Source organism: Zootoca vivipara, chromosome 10 (genome assembly GCF_963506605.1).
Source record: "Zootoca vivipara chromosome 10, rZooViv1.1, whole genome shotgun sequence".
NCBI classification, from domain to species: Eukaryota; Metazoa; Chordata; class Lepidosauria; order Squamata; family Lacertidae; genus Zootoca; species Zootoca vivipara.
The window spans coordinates 52734167-52760210 of record NC_083285.1 but is presented as its reverse complement, the minus strand read 5'-3'; the positions used below and the strand labels follow the sequence as shown (position 1 = coordinate 52760210).

Sequence of the window (26044 nt, the reverse complement as noted above, 5' to 3'; positions counted from 1 at the left end):
ACTGCGCTTCATACAAAATTGGGATTATTTGAAGAGCGGGGGGAATAACAAAGGAGGATTCTTAACTCATTGGTTCCATTTCAGAAGCAGGCACAGGCAATTTGTAACTCCCCAAACCCAGGGAGAAATTCAGACAAGGAGAAATTTCAGAAGCACGTAAAAGATTTTTCAACAGGTGCCCTCTAGGAGGAGCTAGAGAATAAAGAATCTTTCCACGCCTGCAGTCCTAAACTTTTTATATATACAAAAACAAAGCAAAGAGGCAGATGTGCTTCCTATTAAAGTAAATTTCTGGACTACAAAGTCCGTTGAGATGAGGACGTCTGGCTGGTTGAGAATGTCAAGTCATGCTTCAGGGCCTTGTAGAGATCCACAAAGGATTCAGCCCACGTGTCTTTCTGGTGACCTTGGGACTGAGCTGCCCTATAGGCTGTGTAGACCATGGTCAACACCGTCCTTTCGAAATCTTCTTTCTTTAGCACCCCAGGGTGGCCCAGCAGCCTGGCATTCAGTCGGCGAATGTCCGTGATGCTTTTAGGGATGACGTCGTTGCAGAGAGTGTCAAATGCAGTCGCCTTCCTCATGGAAGCCAGCTCCTCATCTTTGACAGAGATCTTCAGGTTGCCGTTGATCTGCAGCTCACTTAGAAGAAGCTGGGGCAGAAACACACAGAGGGGGAATGAGGCGGAGATGCCGCAAAAGATGGCAGGTGGGCAACTGTACTTTGGAGCGGTGCCTTCCAAGCAAAACGTGGCTCATTTGCTGTTTGGGAGAACCCAGCCAGCCTCCCACAGGAACAATGCATAACATTTAGGTTAAATTTAGATTGTTTTTATTGCAACGTAAAGCAGACAAAGGGACTGATTAGTTTAAAAAATCAAATGGCAGGAGGCAGGTCAGCAGCCCTTATAGCTGTAGTCCATCACCCAGCTGTGTCTGAGACCAAGTTCTTCTGAAGCCAGCATCTAGCCCACCATCTACTTGGTCTGGGATTTCTGTTAAAATGTTGCTTTGGGACAGGGCCACGGAACCTGTGGCTTTTCACGTGTTGTTGGACTTCAATTCCCATCAGCCCCTGCCAGCATAGCCAATAGCCATACCCCCAAAGATCTTGGAATCCCCAGACCGGGACGTGTGTCTTCCCACCCAGGCTCCTGCATGAGTCACGGCACCCAAAATGGTCGTCATGATCTCGTGTGAGAAAACGGGATGTCCTGTTTTTTCCGGGACATTTGTAGGCTGTGAGGGATGATGGTTCCCCGTTCCTGCTTGATGGTGACAACTTTAAGCATGCTTATTGGATTCAGCAATGAAGCTATGGATTGACAGTGACAACTCTACACTTCTATGATTCTAGTTACAGGTAGGTAGCCGTGTTGGTCTAAGTCGAAGCAAAATAAAAAAATTCCTTCAGTAGCACCTTAAAGACCAACTAAGTTTTTATTTTGGTATGAGCTTTCGTGTGCATGCACAGGAAAGCTCATACCAAAATAAAAACTTAGTTGGTCTTTAAGGTGCTACTGAAGGAATTTTTTTATTTTGCTTCTATCATTCTGTGATTCTATATTTGATGTGGGAGAGAGCCTTTCCATATGCCTTGTTCCTCAGTCACAGTAAACTGATTCTTCGGAGTTTTCCCCCTAATGCCCGTAACTTTATTTCAGCAGCGTGGATGGCTGCTCTTAAACATGAGAGCAAGAGCCTGCAAATAAATGCCATGACATCTCTCCGCCAGTAGCATAGAGCATGGTAGGGCACGGTAGGGCCCTCTGAGCAGGTGAGTCACTGCTAGTTACTGAGAGGAGGAGGATGGGTGAGACAGCAGGAAGGCAGCATGGTGCAAACACACTGGCAGGAGCAACAGGTTGGCTTTGCCTGTGCATTTGTGCTGTGCCACCTTCCCTCCCACCTCACCCCTCCCCTTCGTAAACAGCAGTGAGTCAACAAGTGTTTCTGTCCCACCAGGCTATCCGACACTGCTCTGCACCAAGCTCCTTATCCTCTGTGCTGCCTTGAAGATATTATTATACAGTATCTGGTATATTTCTACACAGAAAGATGGTTCTCTGGTGTATACTGAACCTCGAACAGAAGGTCCACATCATCCTGAGACTTCTGAAGCACTGGGTTGAGGAGAGCTGCCGAAGACCTCTTCACTCGCTGAGCAGATGGGAAGAGCATCGCTGGGGAGGAAGGGAGAGATAAGAAAGAAGCTGTTGCGCTCACTGTGCAGCTGCCCCCGCTACCCACCCCACCCTGGCAGGGCTGCTGTTTTTCAGAGCTTCTGCTCACCAGGAAGAAACACAGCCTTTCATTTAAACCATACCTTTTGAACTTCTGCCCGGCATTGATAAATAAACTGGTACCTGAGCTCTGACAAGCCTTGGCTCAAACTGAAATAATTGCTCCCTTCTTAGCCATTCTGTTCCTTCGTTCTAACACCATATTTCAATACTTTCCTTCTTGTTCTAATGGGGAAGATTATTCAGTCTGAGGCCCAAATTCCCCTCTGAGCACAAGGCATTATGGGAGTTCAAGGACACATTCCTGCCAGGCAAAAACACTTGGTATGTGTAACAAGAGGCATTGAGGGGTGTGCTTGAGGAGAGGGGGTGTGGCCGGTGGAGAATTCTGAGGGCCAGATGGAGAAGGCAGGGGGCCGCATTCACTCCATCCAGGCCTGAGGTTTCTCACCCCTGCTAATTGGAGCACAGTAAGAACATATGAACATAATGTTCTGCTGAATCAGGCCAATGACCCATCTAGTCTAGCATCTTGTTCTCACAGTGGCCAACCAGATGCCTGAAGGAAGCCCACATCAGGACCCGAGCGAAAAAGCCCTCCCCCTTCCACCCAGCAGTTTCAAACAGCTGGCATTCAGAAGCATGACTGCCTTTCAGCCTGGAGGCAGAGTGTGGTCGTCATGGCTACTGGCTGTCAACAGCCTTATCCTCCATGAATTTCTCCAATCCTATTTTAAAGGTAAAGGTAAAGGGACCCCTGACCATTAGGTCCTGTCGCGGACGACTCTGGGGTTGCAGTGCTCATCTCGCTTTATTGGCCGAGGGAGCCTGCGTACAGCTTCCAGGTCATGTGGCCAGCATGACTAAGCTGCTTCTGGCGAACCAGAGAAGCACATGGAAATGCCGTTTACCTTCCCGCTGGAGTGGTACCTATTTATCTACTTGCACTTTGATGTGCTTTCGAACTGCTAGGTGGGCAGGAGCTGGGACCGAGCAACAGGAGCTCACTCTGTCACGGGGATTCAAACCGCCGACCTGCATGTAAGCATTCTGGTTCTGGGATGGAAACATGTCTCACCTGATCCCAATTATATAGGACTGCATCTATGCAGCAGCATCCTAATGTCAATCAACCTTCCCCCCAACTAGTCCATGCTGTATGTTCTGCAAATAATGGTCATTGGCGACTGAGGCTGGTGGGAGTTCTAGTCCATAGTATCTGGAGGGCACCAGGTTGAGAAAAATGGAGACCATGTCAAGGGAGTTGTATGGCTCTATCCCAATTTATTAAAAGTAAAGGGACCCCTGACCATTAAGTCCAGTCGTGACCGACTCTGGGTTTGCGGCGCTCATCTCGCGTTATTGGCCGAGGGAGCCGGTGTACAGCTTCCAGGTCATGTGGCCAGCATGACAAAACCGTTTCTGGCGTACCTGAGCAGTACACGGAAACGCCGTTTACCTTCCCGCTGCACTTTGACGTGCTTTTGAACTGCTAGGTTGGCAGGAGCTGGGACCGAGCAATGGGAGCTGACCCCGTTGCGGGGATTCGAACCGCCAACCTTCTGATTGGCGAGCCCTAGCCTCTGTGGTTTAACCTACAGCGCCCGCGTCCCTTAATCCTCTTTTAGTGCCATCCAAATTGATGGCCATCTCTATCTCCTGTGGGATTTTGCCCATTGTTTCAAGCCTTTGGACCCACTCTATGGGGTGAGATCTTTAAATCAGAAGTCCTTTTTATTATTATTCTTTATATATCTGGTTGGCCACTGAGAAAACAGGATGCTGGACTAGAAAGACTTCAGGTTGATCAATGCCCTTCCGTCCCCCACACCATGTCACCCTCACAATGTCCCTGTGAGGAAGGGGGTTGCAATCCAGGCCTCCATTTCTCCTCCTCCATTCCTTTTAGGTTCTGCTCTCATTTGCATTCCCTTCCCTCCAGCCTAAGCTGCAGCACCTTTCGCACAATGTTCTGCCTTGAAATCTTGAAGTGTTAATTGCTTGGTAATTAAAACTTCAATCACCCAGCAGTTACAATGTTTATTTGCTAAACAACCGCTGGCAGGGATCCAGGCTACGATGATCAAATTAATAACTTTTAAAGCACCGTTCTTTGGGGAACATAGCTCATGGAAAGGTCTATTCCCTGAGGGATAGATGAATTAATCCATGACTAAGGGCTCAGACAGATTCACTTTCATGCCACCGTTTCCAGACCCTCAAGTGTTTCTGTTTTCCAGGGACAGTCCCGGATTTACAGAAGCCATCCCAGTTTCTGATTTGATCCTGGAATTGTTGGGTATCCCCTGGCTCTCTAATCATTTATGGCTTTTATTTTATTGCCGCCAAAAGACGATCTTGAAAACCTCATGCCCTTCCATCCCAGGCCACTGGGCACGTTAAGACTTCCATCTCCTCCCATTTATGCACGTGGTTTCTTGTTTTGTTAGCTTGCTCTTCCATAGGCTTAACTCAGTAAATGCATCATCACCAAATGCCAGTGATTCATTTTGCAAATTCTACAAAGCCAAAAACGGTCTTGAGATGGAGAAAGATGTGCCGCCAGTATTTGGCTCAGTGTTTATAAAACCATGCAGAAACTTTTCTGCTGACTCGGCTTCCCCCTACACCAACGCAGAACGGTGACACTTGTTCCGTATCAGAGAATAGGATGGCGGGATGAATGCAATTTGCCACCTCCATCTTCTTCCCCCGGAGGAGTTTATGCAAAACAATTATTTCATCTCAACATGCACTAATTTATTTTAATGATGCCTCCGACTCACATCATGTACAGTAATTGTGACTGCTTGGGAGACAGGAGATCCCTCATCCAGTTTAGGACTTCAAAATACACTGAATTGGGAAACTCTCAGCACAATTAATGCTCTGCTTTGCTTTTGACCACATCAATGAGTCCAAAGAGGGGGGTCTTGCTGTCTGGGCAGCCCAGGACCTCCACACACGGTGCTCATGATTGCATCCCAGAGAGGTCACTTTAGTGCTGCTATTGCAGCAAAAACAATGTGGGAGGCAGCAGTTACTGTGACTTGCAATGGCTTTCCAGGATCTCCAGCATATAGTCTTTCCCATCACCAGCTGCTAATCCCTATGTTAATTGGGGAGGGCAGGGACTGAACCTGGCTGGGCCCTTCTGCTGCGCCCTGATCCCACTGCTTCTTGGTGGTTTTCTACCAATATTTTAACCAGATGTTTGTTTGTTTTTTAATTTTTTTTAAAAAAAGATCTTTATTAATTCATTTTAAAAACAATACAGAAAAGAAATACAAATCATAGCAAATGATCCACTCAAAGAAAAAGCATAATATATATAAAAAATTAACTTCCAAACTATAACACATCGCTTGACTTTAAATTATTTCACATCGCTTGCGTTACTATCCTAAAAAAAAGAGCACTTTATATATATCCTTCTTATCAATTTTCTTCTAAACTCCCCTGCGACCATCTAATCTAAACAGATCACAAGTTCCGTTTTTATATCTTTTTTCTTAAAATATTCCTCTACATATTCCCATTCTTTTTTGGACCTCTGTTTCGGTATATTCCCAATTGCAGCGGTCATTCTGGCCAAATTCATAAATTCAATTAATTTTATCCGCCACTCTTGGATTGTGAGTACCTCTTCTTTCCCCCCACTTTTGGCCTATCAGCAATCTTGCCGTGGCACATGCATAGAGAAAGATATTTTTTCTATCTTCTGGTAATTTTCAGGTATCAGACTTAGCAAGAAATATTGTGGTTTTTTTTTTTTAAAGTGATCCTTAACATCTTCTTCAATTCTTCATAGATTTCCCCCCAGAATTTGTTAATTTTTATACATCTCCACCAACAATGTAAATAATCACCCAGCTTATTTTGGCATTTCCAACAATTACTTGCTTCATTCTTATATATCTTATATATACACAATACAATATTTTAACCAGATGTGTGGCCCTCTAGGTGTTGTTGAACAACCTCCCTCAGTCATGCTAACTAGCATCCAAATAGCCATAAGTTCCACATCCTTACTATAAGGAATGTCTGCCTGATAGGCAGATCAAACAAGCCCACTAAAGTAGGGATGGGGAACCTACTGACACTTACACTGGTGGACTCCAACTCCCATCCAACATGGCCAATGACCAGGAGTGATGAGATTTAGAGTCTAGCAATATCAGGTGTAGCTTGCACGATAACCTAGACCAGTTTTGCTGGTTCTGGTTTGTTTCTTTTTACTATGGAAGGAGGTGGTCAGTGGGCGAAGGCATGGTGGGTGCTTTCAATTCGAAAGCAAGCCAGCAGTTCATCCTGCTGCAGCCACTGCCAGCCCGCTGCTGTGCTGTGCGCCACGTGAATCTGCAAATGGCCCTGGGAAATTGCTTAATTCAAGGTGCACTGGCTTTGCTGCCTGCCAGGCACGCAGCGAAAGAAGACAAGCAGTGGGAAACCAGCATGAAAGAGGACAACTGCCCATTCTTCCTGGTGGGCATCACATAGAGATGCTGGTTGCATCAGCCAGTAATTTTAGCTGGGGGCTGTTGACATGGCCTCCACTATTTGTGTTGGCACGGTGACAGACTCTGACCATTGCAAATTCCAATGCGAACTGCTTTTAACTGCACCTCCTGGATGAGAATGTAAGGATCCACTGGATTTTCCACATCTCTAAATGTTGCAGTATGGCACCCCAAAATACATACATTTTCTTTTTCTTATATGGGAGAAAGGACAGTTGATTTTCACTCCCATGGGGAAGATAAATCTACCTTCCACTCTCAGCACTAGGTGGTCAGCACTCTGACGGTGATCTCACTGGTATTATGTACACCCATCTGTCATAGATTATAGGCATTTTGCTGGGGTGCCTCTAGACTGCCACTATTTTGCAGGAAGGATTCATCCACACAAAACTTTAGTTTTCCACACTCAAAATAGATAAACTTGCTCTCTTGCTCTAGCACAACAAATCCACTTTCAAAAAGAATCAGGTTTCTTTGCAGTTTGGAGAATGACAGGGGCATGCACTGAAAAGTATGGAATGACTGAATGACCAATAAGCAAATCTTGCAAGCAAATCAAGATGAATGAAGGGCAAATGCTCATTGCCAGAGGTAGGCAACCTAAGGCCCGGGGGCTGGATGCGGCCCAATCACCTTCTAAATCTAGCATGTTTTTACATGAGTAGAATGTGTCCTTTTATTTAAAATGCATCTCTGGGATATTTGTGAGGCATAGGAATTCATTCATTTTATTTTTCAAAATATAGTCCAGCCCACCACATGGTCTGAGGGATGGTGGACCGGCCCATGGCTCAAAAAGGTTGCTGACCCCTGCTCATTGCTCAAAGCAAACAAATCAGAACAAATGCTCAATGAATACTGTGTATAATCTCATCTCTGATTAAGCCTTGTGCAAGCAAATCGGAATGAATGCTCGATGAACAGGGTGTCTGGAGCGGGAAGCTAGTCATATATTTTTTAAAAGCAATTGTTTTGCTTAGAAGTTAATGCTTTTAAGAAACAGAATGTAAGAACTGGTCCTGACTGGTAAAAATGTGCTTATATGTCTGCTGATACTGCCAGGGCAGGCATTGGGGGCAGAAACCCAGGAACCAAGTCAGCAGAATGGGCAAGAGGGTCCTCTGAATGCAACAGGGCTGGTGTGCCACATTTTGAAGGAAGTGATGTAATGCAGCAGTGGCCAGGGACAATGGGACATGTAGTCAATAGGAGTATAGCATCTAGATCTAGGGAAGTAATAGTACCACTGTATTCTGCTCTGGTCAGACCTCACCTGGAGTACTGTGTCCAGTTCTGGGCAACACAGTTCAAGAAGGATACTGACAAGCTGGAACGTGTCCAGAAGAGGGCAACCAAAATGGTCAAAGGCCTGGAAACGATGCCTTATGAGGAACAGCTTAGGGAGCTGGGTATGTTTAGCCTGGAGAAGAGAAGGTTAAGGGGTGATATGATAGCCATGTTCAAATATATGAAAGGATGTCATATGGAGGAGGGAGAAAGATTGTTTTCTGCTGCTCCAGTGAAGCGGACATGGGGCAATGGATTCAAACTACAAGAAAGAAGATTCCACCTAAACATTAGGAAGAACTTCCTGACAGTAAGAGCTGTTTGGCAGTGGAATTTGCTACCAAGGAGTGTGGTGGCGTCTCCTTCTTTGGAGGTCTTTAAGCAGAGGCTTGACAGCCATCTGTCAGGAATGCTTTGATGGTGTTTCCTGCTTGGCAGGGGGTTGGACTGGATGGCCCTTGTGGTCTCTTCCAACTCTATGATTCTATGATTCTAGTCCAGGAAGATCTGGAGGGCCATAGATTCCCCATCCCTAATCTAAAGAGAGGCCATTAAGCCCAGAGTCTCAAATTACCTAAATTGCTATTAGATGAAGTGATCATGCAATATCCTTTCATAGGATGTAGAATGGAAGAGGGAGGGAGAGAATTATCCTGCATACTTCCCAAATTCAATCACAGCTGCAATTTGTAGAATACTTTGAAATCTAAAGGTGCAGATTTAAAGTTGAGGCCCCAACTCCACTTACCTGGGCCTAAGCCCGACTGAATTATGTAGGATTGTGCTGCAAATCCTTTGAAACAGTCGGCACGGATGTATGCAAAATTGTTTCACTGTAAGGAATTCATTCCAAGCAGGTGGAAACACTTGACATCATGGGGCTGTTTGGCTCAGCAGATGAGCCCCGCCGTCATGGAATTAAGGGTGGGGTGCCCCATTTTCCAGGAAGTCTAGAAAGGAAAACCAAACCCCACCAAATGATTTCTTCAGAGAACAAGACATAAAGCCAGACTTCAGACAGAGGACAAGCAATCTCTCCAAATGCTGCTCACATTACAATGTTCTCTGCTCTTTTCCTCTTAAAGAAGGTGAGGCCCTGGCAATGAGCCTAATGGCTAAGAGCCCTCAGGCTCTCGTGCGTCTGGCAAAAATTGCCATTAGGTGCGTTCGAGAAAGGGAGTGGTCAGCAGCCTAGGCTATTGCGGGTGGAATCACTCCCTCTTCTCCCTCTAGAAGGAGGAGGAGCAGATTTTATGCTGCAAAAGGAGTCTACTGTCCAGCTGTTTATATGAATTCAACTCTTTCATAATCTTAGAAAGCAGTACTCTTATTTAAAAATGAATCGGAATAATAGCTGGTCTGTGGAACTTTGCTGAGTGCCCATTCTAGCTGGGCAAGATTTGTTTTTTTTTTAAAATTCTTGGAGCAGAGCTGTGGAAAAGATAATCATAACCTCAGGCAAGCCAAAAGTGTCGGCCTGTAGACAAGAATCTTCTGTATTTGCATTTATGTGGAATTAGAGGTATTGGGTTTGATCCAGACTGATCTGGGGTTAAAAGGTAAAGGGACCCCTGACCATTAGGTCCAGTCGTGACCGACTCTGGGGTTGCGGCGATCATCTCGCATTATTGGCTGAGGGAACCGGCGTACAGCTTCCGGTCATGTGGCCAGCATGACAAAGCCGCTTCTGGCGAACCAGAGCAGCACACGGAAATGCCGTTTACCTTCCCGCCTGTCAGGGGGACTCCCTACAGGGAGCCTCCCCCCCCCCGTCATCCTGACCAGCACTTTGCCCAGCAACAGCATGAGCAGCGAGTCAGGAAGAGGGAATGGGGAATGGAGTGGATTGGAGAGAGGGCTCAATGATGTGTCTGAGCCCTGGCAACGCTATGGAGAACAGAGCGTGCAGGAAGGGCTCAGGGGCATGTCAGAGCCCTGGCACTGCTCTGGTTGAGGGTCAGCAGATGAGGGGCTCAGCGAGACGTCGGAGCCCAGGCGCCGCCCCAGCCAGCAAGAGGGGAGACCTCTCCTTCCGATGCCCGAATTGAGGCGCGCGGCCACACGTAGGGCAAAGGGGTGGCGTTTTGGGGTGCCCAGGTTTTTATGCTGGCCCAAAAGCAGGCGGCAGCCATTGCCGGGTTCTGAATAGGACTAGGTGGTCATGTTTTCTGTTATCTCTGCACTGTAAATAGTATGCACAATAAAACTCTTAAAGACAGTGCGGACTGGAGCGTCTCTACTCGAGAGTAGCCGCAACAATCCCCTGACCCCGCCGGAGCAGTACCTATTTATCTACTTGCACTTTGACGTGCTTTCGAACTGCGGGGATCCGAACCGCCAACCTTCTGATCAGCAAGCCCTAGCCTTTGTGGTTTAACCCACAGTGCCACCCGCGTCCCTGGTGTTAGATCTGGGGTTAGATCCAGACTAAAAGTGCAGGCCTAACTCTGTCCACTCAGAGGTAATTCCTACTGAATTCAGTGGGGTGGGTGATCTTATTCCCAGGTGGTTTTTAAGCAGAGGTTGGATGGCCATCTGTCATGGATGCTTTAGTTGAGATTCCTGCATTGCAGGGGGTTGGACTAGATGTCCCCCAGGTTCCCCTACAACTCTAAAAATTTATGATTCTGTGATTCAGGTAGGGATGAGTAAATCTGACAATCATCTTGGCACATAAAGATGGGCAAATCTGACAATTTAGGTTGCTCCCTGTCTCACCTTTTTCCAATCTTAAATTCAATCCTCCACATTTCCACATCAGTTTGCAATTTTAAAAAAAGCCTTTGTGAAAATTCATCCGCATTTTAGTGCAAACCTAGTCCAGATATCCACTGCTTTTGCCTAATGTAACATTTTTGCAAAGCTTCAGGATGCTTGAACCAGCTGAATGGTTGGTTGGGATAGAGATGGCCTGCGAAAAAGCAGCTGCTTTTTGAGATTTTACTCCTTTTCCTAGGGACACTGAGAAGGAGGCTAAAACCTTGACATTTTGCAACCCTAGCCAGGATTGGCAGACAAGTCGTTCCAAAAATATCTACCACATCTCTGTGGTTATTTCATGCTGCACTTATTCACAATGAACCCTATAAATGTTAATAATTAGCTGGCTCTGCCGTGTGCAAGCAACCCATTTTTTCAGATGTCAATGACCGCATAGTCCTCATTCCATGGAGAATGCTGCATATTGCTCATTACAGACATCTGTCCTTAATACATCTTGCCCTGATTCAACTGACAATGGATAATTATTGTTTGTTTACAGCTTCCAGAGGAAGAAATAATACTTTTAGAGTGTTCAAATTAGTGCTGCCTCAAATTTTGGCCCCTAAAAAAATGGGGGATAATAATCACCCGCCCACCCCTTCCCCACACTACACTGCAACCAAGCCACGATGTCTCATTTATTCAGCAAGAAGCTTGAAATAAAAAACTGTGCCCAGTTCTGGACACTGCACTTTGAGAAGGACATAGAGCAGGGGCTGATGGGAGAGGTAATCCAACAACATCTGGGCGGGGGTCACAAGCTCCCCATCTTTGATGTAGAAAAAGTGGTCCAAAGGAGGTCAACAAAGATGGAAATTGGAAAACAAGTCCTGTGAAGAAAAGAGGTAAAGGAGCTCAACACACTTTGGATACCTGAATCATAGAGTCATAAAGTTGGAAGGGATCCCTAAGGATCATCTAGTCCAGGCATCCCCAAACTGTGGCCCTCCAGATGTTTTGGCCTACAACTCCCATGATCCCTAGTTAACAGGACCAGTGGTCAGGTAAGATGGGAATTGTAGTCCAAAACATCTGGAGGGCCGAAGTTTGGGGATGCCTGATCTAGTCCCAACCCTCCAAAGGATTCCACCTAGAAGGAGAGCAAAGACTTGCTTGTTTTCCGTTGCCCCAGGGAACAGAGCATGATCTAAGGAGCTTAAATTCCAGCATGACAGATTTCAGCTGAGCATTAAGATAACAGTAAAAAGCAGTATAGACAATGGAACCAATTGCTCAGCAATAGGGATGGGGGTGAAAATTGATTGAGTTTGCATTGAAAGGGGAACCTCCAGATCTGCATTCTCTGAGACAATATGTGAACACAGTTCACAGGGGAAAGTGCATACAAAAATATTTATATTAGGAGAAATTTGCATGGAAAAGGTGAAGAATTTCCATGAAGACTAATTCCGCCCCCCCAACCCCACAAAGTGATATGGAAGTGAGGAGAAGTGAATTTTAAGATTGGAAAAATGAAAATCTGAGGGGGAAATGAAGCTGATAGAGTTGCCTGTCTCTAGCTATTGAGTGTAAATGAGTGTACCCCTCCCTCCTTATGCTGGTCTATGGTCGTAATAAAGATTTGTTGTTGTTGTTGTTGTTGTGTGTGTGTGTGTGTGTGTGTGTGTGGACTCTCCCTCATTGGAGGTCTTCAAGTGGAATGGCGCCAGGGAGAGGCTGTGGTCCTCTAGATGTTTTTGGACTCCAACATTCACAAGTCCCAACCAGCATGACCAATGGACAAGAATGGTGGAAGCTGCCAGTGCTTTTTTTCTTTTTAAAAAATGTTTAGGGGTGCTCTCATTTTGACTCAAGAAAACCACCACTTTATAGTTCGGGGGAAATAAATACAGTAAATGGACAAAAGTACAAAGATTCACAAAATGTTTAGGGGTATGCGTACCCCTGTGTACCCCCAGGGGAAAAAACACTGGAAGTTGCCATCTAGTGACACCTAAAGGGTGTCATCTCATCTCTCTTGGGCGCATTTCCTGCAACAAGCAGGGGGTTGGACTAGATGACCCTATAAAACTCTATAATTCTATGGACAGATTTGTTTCAAAATATCCAAATCAGGCAAAGGCTTTCTCTTTTTTAATTTTTTTTAAATGACAAATTAAACTTGTCCTGTAAGCCAAAGTTCTCTCGAAAACCTGTGGATTTGGGGGCAGTCCCAACAATCTTGGCTAAGAAGTGTTTTTCTTCTCCATTACAGACAGTGCAATCAAAGCAAACACAGACCCAGTGCCAAATAACAGCGGAGAGATGAAACAGGTTAGGACATTATTACAGACTTCTTCTTTTTTTCATTTTAGCCACATGGACCTCAAAGTAACCCATGAACTTAGCTTTCCCTGTTACCCAGTGGTGTTTAAAGGACTCCTGCGATCATGGTCAGGCTAAAGGAGAATAATCTAGATAGAAGAAGGTGGCGCATGGATGATAGAGTATTGGAGGATGAACTATTTGTAGGCAAGATGAAGGAATTGATGAATGAGTTCTTCCAACTTAATGTATCCCATGAGATGGAATTATCAACCGTCTGGGATGCGAGCAAGGCATATGCCAGGGGATTGTACATTCAACAGAAAAGTAGAATTAAAAGAGAGAAGGGGGAAAAGTTAGAAAAGATAGGGAAGGAAATAAAGGAAAAGGAAAAGGAATTGGGGAAGAAACCTAAGGACAGAGAATTAATAACACAATTAAAAATTTTACAGGAAAGGCTGACTCAGGTATTGGATGAGGAAATAGTAAATAGAATCAAATGGTCCAAGCAAAGGACATTTGAATACGGAGGCAAAGCGGGGAAGTTCCTGGCTTGGAAATTGAGGAAACAGCAAAGTGAAAGATTAATAACAGCAGTGAATGAAGGGGGAAAGAGATGGACTAATTTTGAAGATATACAAAACTGCTTCGTCAAATATTACAAGAAATTGTATAAAGGGGGAGAGTTAAATGAAAAGAAATTGGAAGAATATTTTAGAAAGTTTAAAGAGAACCCCATTACCTTGGAAGAAAAGGAGATATTAAATAAGGCGGTGTCAAGGCAGGAGATAGAGGATGCCATATCCAAAATTAAACTGGGGAAATCGCCAGGGCCGGACGGCCTTACCGGCTGTCATTATAAAATCTTTAAGAATGAGCTAATAGAGACGTATCAAAAATTAATGAATGAAATATTGGAAAAAGGGGCACCCCCAAAGACATGGCAGGAAGCATTCGTAACCTTAATTCCCAAAGATAAAGGGGGAAAGGAGGAGTTAGGAAACTATAGACCCATATCATTGTTAAATGTTGATTATAAAATCTTCGCGGACATCTTAGCCACCAGAATAAAAGGAATATTAAACAGACTTATAGGACATGAACAGCAGGGTTTTCTACCCAAAAGGAAAACGTACAATAACCTAAGAATTCTCCTAAATCTATTCGAATATATAGACTGGAACCCCAGCAAAAAAGCTGCATTTATTTTTTTAGATGCCGAAAAGGCTTTCGATAATTTAGAGTGGGGATTTATGAAAAGAGCCTTGGGAAAATTTGGAATAGGGGGCAAATTTATGAAAGCAATTGAGGCAATTTACAGCACACAAACGGCCAGATTAATCATTAATGGAAAGCTATCGGAAGAATTTGGAATATTCAAAGGAACACGTCAAGGGTGCCCTTTATCGCCGCTATTATTCATCGCAGCATTAGAATTCCTAATCTGCGACTTTAGGATTGATGAGGAGTTTAAAGGGATCTCAATAGGGAAAAGGATTTTTAAATTAAGAGCGTTTGCCGATGACATTATTGTAATGATGGAGGATCCAATTGACAAGATGGGAAAGTTAGAACAGAAATTGTTAAATTATGGAGAATTAGCGGGATTTAAAGTAAATGGGGGGAAAACTAAAATAATGACAAAAAATTTAAGGAAAGATGAATTGGACAAATTGAAGAGTATTATTGAGTGGGAAATAACGAATAAAATAAAATACCTGGGAATAGTAGTAACACCAAATAATGTTAACCTATTTGAAGATAATTATGTTAAAACATGGAAAACGATTAGAGAGGATTTGGATAAATGGGGAGGGCTAAATATGACTTTTTCAGGGAGAATAGCGGCGATTAAAATGATGATTCTACCCAAAATTTTATTTTTGTTTCAAATGATACCAATTAGAATTAAAAAAGAAACATTTGACATGTGGCAAAAAGATATTAGCAGATTTATTTGGGAAAAGAAAAAAGCTAGGGTCCAATATAGATTACTGACAGATGCCAAAGAGAGGGGAGGATGGGGGGTCCCTAACTTGAAGATCTATTACGCAGCAGCGTGCCTATGCTGGATGAGAGAGTGGTTTCTATTAGAAGATCAAGATCTATTAAATTTGGAAGGCTTCAGGAATACACGGGGTTGGCACTCGTATCTGCTAAAAGAAAAAACAGGAGACTATAATTCCTTCTCAGATCATGTCTTTAAAAGATCTCTATTTAATGTCTGGAATGAATACAGGGAACTTTTAGAACCCAAAATCCCCTGGTGGACCTCCCCCTTGGAGATGGTCTCAATGAGTAAAGATCCTAAAGGAGGAAAGTGGGTAACATACAAGGAATTAGTAGATAAGGTTAATGACCAATATGTATTAAAACCCTACCATCAAATAGAACAATACTGTTTGAGCTGGCTACATTATTGCCAGGTGTTAAGCATCTTCAATAAACACAAAGCGGTTGGATTTGTTGAAAATAGATCAAAATTACAGGAATTACTATTAGATAACCCCACAAAGTCTTTAGCAAAAATTTACAAACATTTACTTGAATGGGATATGAAAGATGAGATGACTAAACACGTAATGATAAGATGGGCGCAGGATGTTGGAAGAACGATCTATAGCTCTCAGTGGGACAAATTGTGGGGGGAGGATATTAATTTCACGGCCTGTATGGGGATAAAAGAAAATATATGGAAAATGGTATTTAGGTGGCACCTGACACCGGCCAAATTAGCCAAGATATATAAAAAGGAATCTGATAGATGCTGGAAGTGTAAAGTAGAAGCAGGAGACTATCTTCACTGCTGGTGGAATTGTAGCAAAGTGAGTATATTTTGGAATAACGTATACGAGAAATTAAAAAAAATGTTGAAGTGGACGTTTGAAAAAAAACCTGAGACCTTCCTTTTAAGCTTGCTACCTGAGAACACCCCCAAAGATAGGAGAAGTATCCTCCTATACGCATGCGCAGCGGCAAGAATAGTCCTAGCCAAAAACTGGAAAGGAGATAAAGTCCCATCACTTGAAGATTGGCATTTAAAATTGGTAGAATATATGAATTTAGCCAGAATAACGGCAATAATTAGGAAAACTTCTAAACAAAAATTAAAAACGGAATGGAGTTATGCAGTAGAGTATTTTCACAAAGAGGGATTAAGCTCAAAATGGGTGATATGCCTAGAATAGAAACAACAAGCTGCTAGATAAACATTTAAAGTAGGGAAGATGGAAATGAATAAAAATATGTGTATAATATATTTGAGGAACACGTAATTACTAAAGAGAACCATTTCGAGGAAGAAACACAATGATTTAGGAATGGTGAAAGGAAACCGATCTCATTATCTGGAAGTTTCTTTTTATTGTGGGATATTTCCCCTTTCTTTTCTTTTTCTTTTTCTTTTTCTTTTTTTTTTTCATGGTACTTCGAAATTGTACCTTCTTTTTTTCTTTTTTCCTCTCTCTTTTTTTCTTCTTCTTTCTCCTTTGTGTTTTCTTTTTTGCATTTTGTATCTTGTATTTTGTATGCTTTGTGCTTTTGATTTGTCTGTTACCATTTAATTTTTTTGCTTTTTGATTTTGACCACTTTATGTAATTACTGCTATTTTATGAGTTATCACTTGTATGACTTTTAAAAGAAGAAATAAAGTTGTTTTTAAACTGAAAAAAAAAGGACTCCTGGTAAAATGCCATCTGGAATATGCTAATTTACAAGTATAGATGCCTTTCTGCACCTTAAGGTAACTGGGGTCTCGATGGCAGTGAAGTGTGATCAGTTGCAGTGTGATCAGCTGCCTATAAGCAACATTTTGCTTTAAAAGGTGGGGAAGGGCAACAATCAGGGTCCTGCCCCCCCCTTAACAATGCCCCCACTATTAATCACCAGCAAAATGAACCAGATATTGTCATATTCCATACCAAGCTCTAAACATTTCCAGGGAGCTTTTTCGAACGCAGTGGAACATTTCGATCCCAGCAGAAACGAAAAGGGAAACTCCCGTTAGTTAAATATCCAGTTCTCTAAGGGGAATCTGAGGACACAGAAGCACATCCAGCTGAAATTCATCTGCTTCCCAATGGACATCTCCGGATGTGCCTTTTCATGCAGACAGGGTCAGGCATTCCTATCTGGGGGCCACCAGTTCTTGCACATGAGTAGAGATGGATCCGGCCCCCTGGATTAGGACTTGGGAGACCAGAGTTCAAATCACCATACAGTCAAGAACAGGCACCCCCAAACTTCGGCCCTCCAGATGTTTTGGACTACAATTCCCAACATCCCTGACCACTAGTCCTGTTAGCTAGGGATCATGGGAGTTGTTGGCCAAAACATCTGGAGGGCCGCAGTTTGGGGATGCCTGGTCAAGAAGCTCGCCGGGCGACCTTGGGCCTGTCGCTCTCAGGCCAACCTACCTCAAAGAGTTGTTGTGAGGATGAAATGGGGAGGAAGAAAACTACGCATGCCCCCTTGAGCTTTTTGGAGAAAGGGTGGGATATGAATGTATTACAAATAAAGAATATACTTTAGCACCATGCAGGAGGGTAACTGCCAAGCGCACCACAACTCTTGTGAAGGCCACCCTTGCCATCACTGCTGTGCACTCAGGAAGGGAAGTGGAACCTCAGTTCCAGGGGCCAAATGTGGCCCTTGGGAGTCTCCCCAGCTCACACACATCACTGCCCTGACTCTGCATCCTCCTTGAAATTGTGGGGAGCGGTTAGCCTGACCAGCCTGTGACCTTGGACTCTGATCCTGCTTTTGGCTTAACTGGATGGCATACCCTCCAACATCTTGCTGATCAAAACCAGGATGCTCATATATATTTTTTTGCCCCCCGAGTTCTCGCAGGAGCCAGCTGACTTACACTAGATCGCTGGACCCAAAAAGGGACATTCCGGGATACAATCAGAAGCCAGGATGGCGTCTGTCATTCCGAGATGTCCTGCTGAAATCGAGATGGTTGAGAGGTGTGGGATGGTGTGGTGGGTGGGTGGGTGTAGAAACCAGCCTGTTCTACAAAGGGGGAACTGACCATTGTTGCCCTGCCCACTTTTGCATGTGGCCCCATCCACCACCACCATGGGCCCCTGGAAAAAAGGCCCAGGAAGGAATGCAGCCCTTAGGCTGAAAATGGTTTCCCATCCCTGCACTCAAGTGTAAGAGCCCCGACTGCTGGATCTCCTTCCCCCGTTCAGAATTGCTTGGCACAAAAACTGCCAGTGAGTCACCAAAAGAGCCATTGGTGGAGCCAAAGCTAAGCAGGCTAGCCCCCAGCAGGCTCTCCAAATTGGGTCATGGCCATCCAACTGGATGGATGGAGAACACTGACTGGTGTGTTAAGCAGCAGGGTTCCTGCGTATCACTTATTGCCTTTCTACACATGTGGCTGGCCTGACTGACTTCTGGATCAACTAGAAAGGAATGTAGATCTATGTGTTGCTACAGTTTTTTGGTTTTTTTACAGGTACTGTATGTGAAATAACTACAAGGCAGGCTTAGGCAGTATGTGGACCGAGAACTCCCAGAAGTGCAAGCTGGATTTCGAAAGGGCAGAGGAACCAGAGACCAAATAGCAAACATGCGCTGGATTATGGAGAAAGCTAGAGAGTTCCAGAAAAACGTCTACTTCTGCTTCATTGACTATGCCAAAGCCTTTGACTGTGTCGACCACAGCAAACTATGGCAAGTTCTTAAAGAAATGGGAGTGCCTGATCACCTCATCTGTCTCCTGAGAAATCTCTATGTGGGACAAGAAGCTACAGTTAGAACTGGATATGGAACAACTGATTGGTTCAAAATTGGGAAAGGAGTACGACAAGGTTGTATATTGTCTCCCTGCTTATTTAACTTATATGCAGAATTCATCATGCGAAAGGCTGGACTAGATGAATCCCAAGCCGGAATTAAGATTGCCGGAAGAAATATCAACAACCTCAGATATGCAGATGACACAACCTTGATGGCAGAAAGTGAGGAGGAATTAAAGAACCTTTTAATGAGGGTGAAAGAGGAGAGCGCAAAATATGGTCTGAAGCTGAACATCAAAAAAACCAAGATCATGGCCACTGGTCCCATCACCTCCTGGCAAATAGAAGGGGAAGAAATGGAGGCAGTGAGAGATTTTACTTTCTTGGGCTCCTTGATCACTGCAGATGGTGACAGCAGTCACGAAATTAAAAGACGCCTGCTTCTTGGGAGAAAAGCAATGACAAACCTAGACAGCATCTTAAAAAGCAGAGACATCACCTTGCCGACAAAGGTCCGTATAGTTAAAGCTATGGTTTTCCCAGTAGTGATGTATGGAAGTGAGAGCTGGACCATAAAGAAGGCTGATCGCCGAAGAATTGATGCTTTTGAATTATGGTGCTGGAGGAGACTCTTGAGAGTCCCATGGACTGCTAGAAGATCAAACCTATCCATTCTTAAGGAAATCAGCCCTGAGTGCTCCCTGGAAGGACAGATCGTGAAGCTGAGGCTCCAATACTTTGGCCACCTCATGAGAAGAGAAGAATCCTTGGAAAAGACCCTGATGTTGGGAAAGATTGAGGGCACTAGGAGAAGGGGACGACAGAGGACAAGATGGTTGGACAGTGTTCTCGAAGCTACGAACATGAGTTTGACCAAACTACGGGAGGCAGTGCAAGACAGGAGTGCCTGGCGTGCTATGGTCCATGGGGTCACGAAGAGTCAGACACGACTAAACGACTAAACAACAACAACAACAAATGTGAAATAAACGATAAATTGCAAGAACTCAGGCCAAAAGAAGATGGATTTCAAATAAATCTTCACAAGGTTTGTACAGTATAAGCAATTTAACTCTTTATTTAGAAAACAGAATGTAAGTTTTATGTAAGGTTAGTTACTCACAGATATACCTGTTATGTTCATTTAAACATAGTCTCTGTCTTTTACATATGATAAAACTTTATGTTTAGAGATCTGAATGAATTTTTATTATAAGGAGATTTCTTAATATTCCAGCTGACGAAGAATAGTCAAACAGGGCCTTGTCCTGATTTTTACTGGAATTTACCTTTATTTGCCTTCAATATTGGGACTGATTCCTATTTAAACTCCGCATCACATCAATAAAACCTTGTGAAGATTTATTTGAAATCCATCTTCTTTTGGCCTGAGTTCTTGCAATTTATCGTTTATTTCTGGACTTTCCCAAGAACTCCAATTTCTACTGTATGTGATGGTAACAAGCCAGGTTGAACCTGGATTAAGTAAAATATTCTCATTCCGACATCTCCACTTTCAATAGTAAAAAAAGTATTATCCATTTTTAAACTCCCATTGGCTTTTAAAATTCCCAGAAGAACTCCAGAAGCTTTCTATGCTATAGTTGATTATTTTAAGGTGCGATGTATCAGTGCCATGAGAAATTGTTATGTGGCAGATGAATGGACTCACAGAGGCAAGGCTGGGGAGGTTGTACATCATAACCAAGAGTCATTTTGGCTACCTGGAGCAAATGTCTTTGGTGCTATGCTATCATGTTTAGAAGTAAGTCAACTTTTCTTATTGGAACTGATAGCAACAAGCAGCACAGCAGGATAAGCTTTGAGGAGCACCGAATGATTCTGTTGGTTTGTCAGCATACAATACATTCTGTTCCACCACTTTGCATGTAAGCATTCTGGTTCTGGGATGGAAACATGTCTAACCTGATCCCAATTATATAGGACTGCATCTATGCAGCAGCATCCTAATGTCAATCAACCTTCCCCCCAAGTAGTCCATACTGTATGTTCTGCAAATAATGGTCATTGGCGATGGAGGCTGGTGGGAGTTCTAGTCCATGGTATCTGGAGGGCACCAGGTTGAGAAAAATGGAGACCACGTCAAGGGAGTTGTATGGCTCTATCCCAATTTATTAAAAGTAAAGGGACCCCTGACCATTAAGTCCAGTCGTGACCGACTCTGGGTTTGCGGCGCTCATCTCGCGTTATTGGCCGAGGGGGCCGGCGTACAGCTTCCAGGTCATGTGGCCAGCATGACAAAGCTGCTTCTGGCGAACCAGAGCAGCACATGGAAACACTGTTTACCTTCCCACTGTAGCGGTACCTATTTATCTACTTGCACTTTGATGTGCTTTCGAACTGCTAGGTTGGCAGGAGCAGGGACCGAACAACAGGAGCTCACCCTGTCAGGAGGATTCGAACCACCAACCTTCTCACCGGCAAGCCCCAGGCTCTGTGGTTTAACCCACAGCGCCACCCGCGTCCCTGTTTAGCACTGCCTTTTAGCAATCCCAATTTAGCATTGCCTTTTTTCTGCGCTCACACCTAGGTGGTGACACCTCCACTTTCAATAGTAAAAAAGTATAATCCATTTTTAAACTCCCTTTTAAAATTCCCAGAAGAACTCCAGAAGCTTTCTGGAGTCCTCCTTTGGGACAGCCCAAGTATATCAGCAAGTGAATGTATTAGATGGAGTACAAGGTCTGCCACACCAGTGCCCACAACAGGAGCCATTCTGGAGTCTGGTGTCATCAAATGGGGGCAATGCTATAGCCAATCATTTTAAGGTGCAATGTATCAGTGCCATTGCCTTTCTTTCTGCGCTCACACCTAGGTGGTGACATAGGATGAAGCTATAGGGAAGTTGCTTCTAAGCTGCTGTAGTAATATATAAATAGAGGTGGATGAATAATATACACTCCTCTTTTAAGGAATGCTGTTACTTAGCTTTCTTAAGATGAGATGAGGCCCAGAGCTGGGTTTAAAGGCACATGGCACAGAGACCCCTTGCTGAAGCCAAGCGGTTCTGGCTCTGGTTTTGCAAGCTTGTTTGAGATCAATAAAAGAATGGTGACTTATATACATGTAATAAATAATGGTGGCAGCCGGGTGCGTGTGAAGTTAAGCTGAAATAAAAGTAGCACACTAACATTTCTTTAAAAGAGGAATCAACCGTTCTTCCTTAATTTCCCTTTACATTGCGAGAGAAAGCAGAGCTCAAGATAGGATTCCGCCGCAATGTGTTTCAAATCAGCCCGGCTCGAATGCATAGCTGCAGGTAGTTGAGCATAGCAAAAAAAAAAAAAATCAGTTCAAGTCTTCGGCTTGCAGGGTTTCTGTTTGTGTGAACAGTCCATGTAAAAACATATGAGACCAATTAGTAGTGTTTGTTTACAGGACTTAATTCCAGATATAGGGACCCTTTGGTTTCAATGTCCACCTTTTACAGCTGGAAGAGAATCTATGTTAAAGTTGTTGTTGTTGTTGCAAGAGAAAAACAGGGGGCTGTTGTATGAAGTGGATGGGAATAGACGAACGTAAGCAAACAAACAAATAAGCATACCACTCTCAAGAGCTGGTAGAGGGAGATGGGGAGAGGAAGCCCTCAATTGATCTCTCCTGTGCAACACCTCTGTTTCTCTGCTGTAAGCAATTTATATTTATAACTCTTACCTCGGTTCCACCTGGGAGGCACAGTGGCATGAGCATTGTAATATAACAATAGCAGCAGCAGCGTCTTCAAGTGCATCCTTGATTGTCCAAAAATAGTGCCCTAGCTGTGCCTGTAGGCTAGGCCTTTCTTCCCAACCTTCTCCTTGTATCTGTAACAGCCAGCAAATTCTTATCCTCTTCCCTCCTGGTAGCAGGAAAAACTTGCTGAGCGCAATTTTTCCCCCCTGACAAACTAGCGGCACCTCGCCTTAAACCAAGTCTCTTTGGGATCAGGGAATTCATTTGCACAGACGGGCTCTGTTTTATATCCACATCTGGAATGACTCATGACGCATGTGAGTTTGCTGGCAGCTGTGGGGGTATATAAATATCATTACATTTTTGTATTTCAGTTCCATTCAGTAGTCAGGCCAGTTGGAATTTCCCTGTGTCAACAGACACAAGTAGCTGTATTCAGGAGCACTATTAAATCTTTAGGGTTGCAGTCTGCTATACGCATGTCCTCGTGTGCTCTTGGAGTGACATATTGGGTGCATAAATGAGGGAGTGGGTCGTGCTCATTGAGAGAATGTTCTGTGTTTCTCAGTGCCAATTTATTTTACAGAGAACATTGGGAAAGACTTCAGCCAATCAGGTCACTACTGGGTGGAAGGTGTGTAGAAGTCAATCCTTGACTTGGATTGATGCTCTTGTAAAACAATATTTAATAACAAACCGGACACATTTATGGAAGACGTAGTGAGCTTTTAGTGAGACCACATTCATATTCTCACAGCATGCAGTTCAAAGAATGAGGATGATCCAGCCAAAGTTAAGTGCTTTTAAGGTTCGCTGTTTTTGATGGGACATCTCTAAGCAAGGCTTAATTCTCTCCCATTGAATTCATAGCACCCTCCAGATTTTTTTTTAGATTTTTTTTTTTAGGGTTGAACTACAATTTCCATTGTAGTTCTGTCCATTGGCCATGCTGACTAGGAATAATGGGAATTGTATTCCAAGAACCTTTGGTGGGCACTTCATTGGTAACCCAGGGCTAGATTGCTCCAGATGTTAAGCGCCATTATAAAAATGGATTTAGACACCCACTGCAGATTTTTGGTGAATTCCATAGGGAATAATAAGCCTCCATCTCTAGTTCACTCCTCCTCAGCCTCTGATAGTGCAGCACCTCTGAGAACTCAGTCTGCCATCTTGCTGCAGTTCACAGCACCATGGGTCAGGGCCCTAGTGAATTGTTGCATGACAACAGCCGTACATGTTTATTATGTGTAAAATATGCACATGGAACTGAGAAAGGTTGCTTTTCCTAAAACCATGTGATTACCTTTTCTTTCCTTTTCAGGGCAGAGTACAAACAGTGCCTGGATCTTAGCCAATTTTTGTAGAGGCAGTTGCAAAGATTGTTGACATGTTGTCCAGAGTGTAGCCGGGCAGAACATAGATTGCGATCTACTGGTAAATCTCTGGGTGATCTGTGTTAGATTGGCAAGGCCTTCTGACTCCCTATTCTCTAACAACAGTAACAAACCAAAACTCCCCACACCTTCTACCCCAGATTATATTGCTGGGGGAAGTATACTGTCCTGATCACAAATTCCCTGGGTGAGTATGTATACAGAGGCACCCTCACCCTTCCTTCTTAATAAGCACCATCAGTGGAGTAAAAAGGTAAAGGAACCCCTGACCATTAGGTCAAGTTGTGGACGACTCTGGGGTCATAGCGCTCATCTCGCTTTACTGGCCGAGGGAGCTGGCGTACAGCTTCCAGGTCATGTGGCCAGCATGACTAAGCCGCTTCTGGCGAACCAGAACAGCACACGGAAACGCTGTTTACCATCCCACCGGAGCGGTACCTATTTATCTACTTGCACTTTGACGTGCTTTTGAACTGCTAGGTTGGCAGGAGCTGGGACCGAGCAATGAGAGCTCACCCCGTCGCGGGGATTCGAACTGCCGACCTTCTGATCGGCAAGCCCTAGGCTCTGTGGTTTAGGTCACAGCGCCACCCGCATCCCATCAGTGGAGTATACCCACTGAAATTAATAGCCAAGAGCAATGTTGCTCCATTAATTTCAGTGGGTTTACTCTGAGAAGCAGTTAGTCGAATGCAACCCAGCTGAGCCACAATTTTGCATTCGGCTCCGGTTGGTGGGCCTCATGGTTCTAGTAAGAGCCAAAGCAGATGCCACAAGTCTGGAGTGTGTCAGTGCCTATTCCTGGTCTGCCATCCTTCTACAGTGATTCAGCTGAGGAGGGTGCCCTATGCTGGCTACTGAGAAGCGTTGTGCTGCTGCTGTTGTCCCAAGAAGCAGTCTAGCTACATTTCCCCCCTGTTAAAAAACAGGGGCGGAAAGGGGAAGCCACCACTGCTCACCACTATTTCATTTAGAACAAGCATAGGCAAACTCCAGCCCTCCAGATGTTTGGGACTACAATTCCCATCATTCCTAGCTAACAGGACCAGTGGTCAGGGATGGTGGGAGTTGTAGTCCCAAACATCTGGAGGGCCGGAGTTTGCCTATGCCTGATTTAGCACTTACGTACCGTTTAAGATAAAAACAGCGAAACACCATATAGTATAGGAATATACCATAACAATCAATATAAAATTTAATCAGTGGAACATACAGCTGAGGTCACCCCACCTTTCCCTCCAAGCAGCTCAAGGTGCAATGCATGGTTGTCCCCATTTTCATTCATTTCACCTCACAAGAATCCTGTGAGCCAGACGAAGAGATGGTGACTGGCCCAACATCACCCAATGAGCTTCACAGCTGAGTGGGGAGCTGAACCCCAGTCTCCCAGGTCCTAGTTGAGCCTTCTAACACTATACTGTGGATGCCTGGCATTTACACAGAAAATGCCTTGTACATGAAAAAAGCAGGCTGGTCTCACTCCTGCCTTCCCCAAGCCGCCAGCACATGCTGCGCACGTAGCTTGATCGCTGTTGGCAGCTCCATGTAAACAGGCCAAGCCATCCTTGGGGCCAAGAGCTACTTTGGAAACACCCTCTGGTGAATGAGCCTTCAGTCTCTTGATGCAGCCGTTGCCTGGCTACTCCGCTTAGCATATAGTCTCGCGGCACCGTTCTATTTGGGGAATCCTCAACGAGGTGTGTACATTTTAATGAAGGAAATGCAGCTCTGGAAGCATGAAGTCATCGCAGCTAAAAATACAAGAAGGGGAACGTTTCCCTTTGCATGGAGCCAGTGTAAATATACATGTGTGAATGCATCAATGGTCCCAGCAAGTCACATGATGCTAGTGCAGTTTGTTCCAGATCACACCCATAAGGCATACCATTTAAGAACCAAAAAATGGTCCATGGGCACTTGATGTAGTTCTATGGCTGAAGTTAACCAAGTTTGGCTCTTCTATCTTCCTGGATGCCACTTTGAGCTCCTTGCAAATAGAATCATAGAGTTGGAAGAGACCACAAGGGCCATCCAGTCCAACCCCCTGCCAAGCAGGAAACACCATCAAAGCATTCTTGACATATGCCTGTCAAGCTTCTGCTTAAAGACCTCCAAAGAA

General features: G+C 44.3%; 1 protein-coding gene across 1 annotated transcript; it reads right to left on the bottom strand.

The window, feature by feature from the left end:
- Positions 1–233: 233 nt before the first annotated feature.
- On the bottom strand, positions 234–22770 carry FAM180A (family with sequence similarity 180 member A). The gene is made up of 3 exons (XM_035128563.2): positions 22511–22770; positions 2083–2183; positions 234–653 (listed from the first exon to the last, which is right to left on the bottom strand). The coding sequence occupies exons 1-3, from the start codon at positions 22584–22586 to the stop codon at positions 297–299; spliced, it is 534 nt and encodes a 177-aa protein (XP_034984454.1). The 5' UTR covers positions 22587–22770; the 3' UTR covers positions 234–296.
- Positions 22771–26044: the final 3274 nt, after the last annotated feature.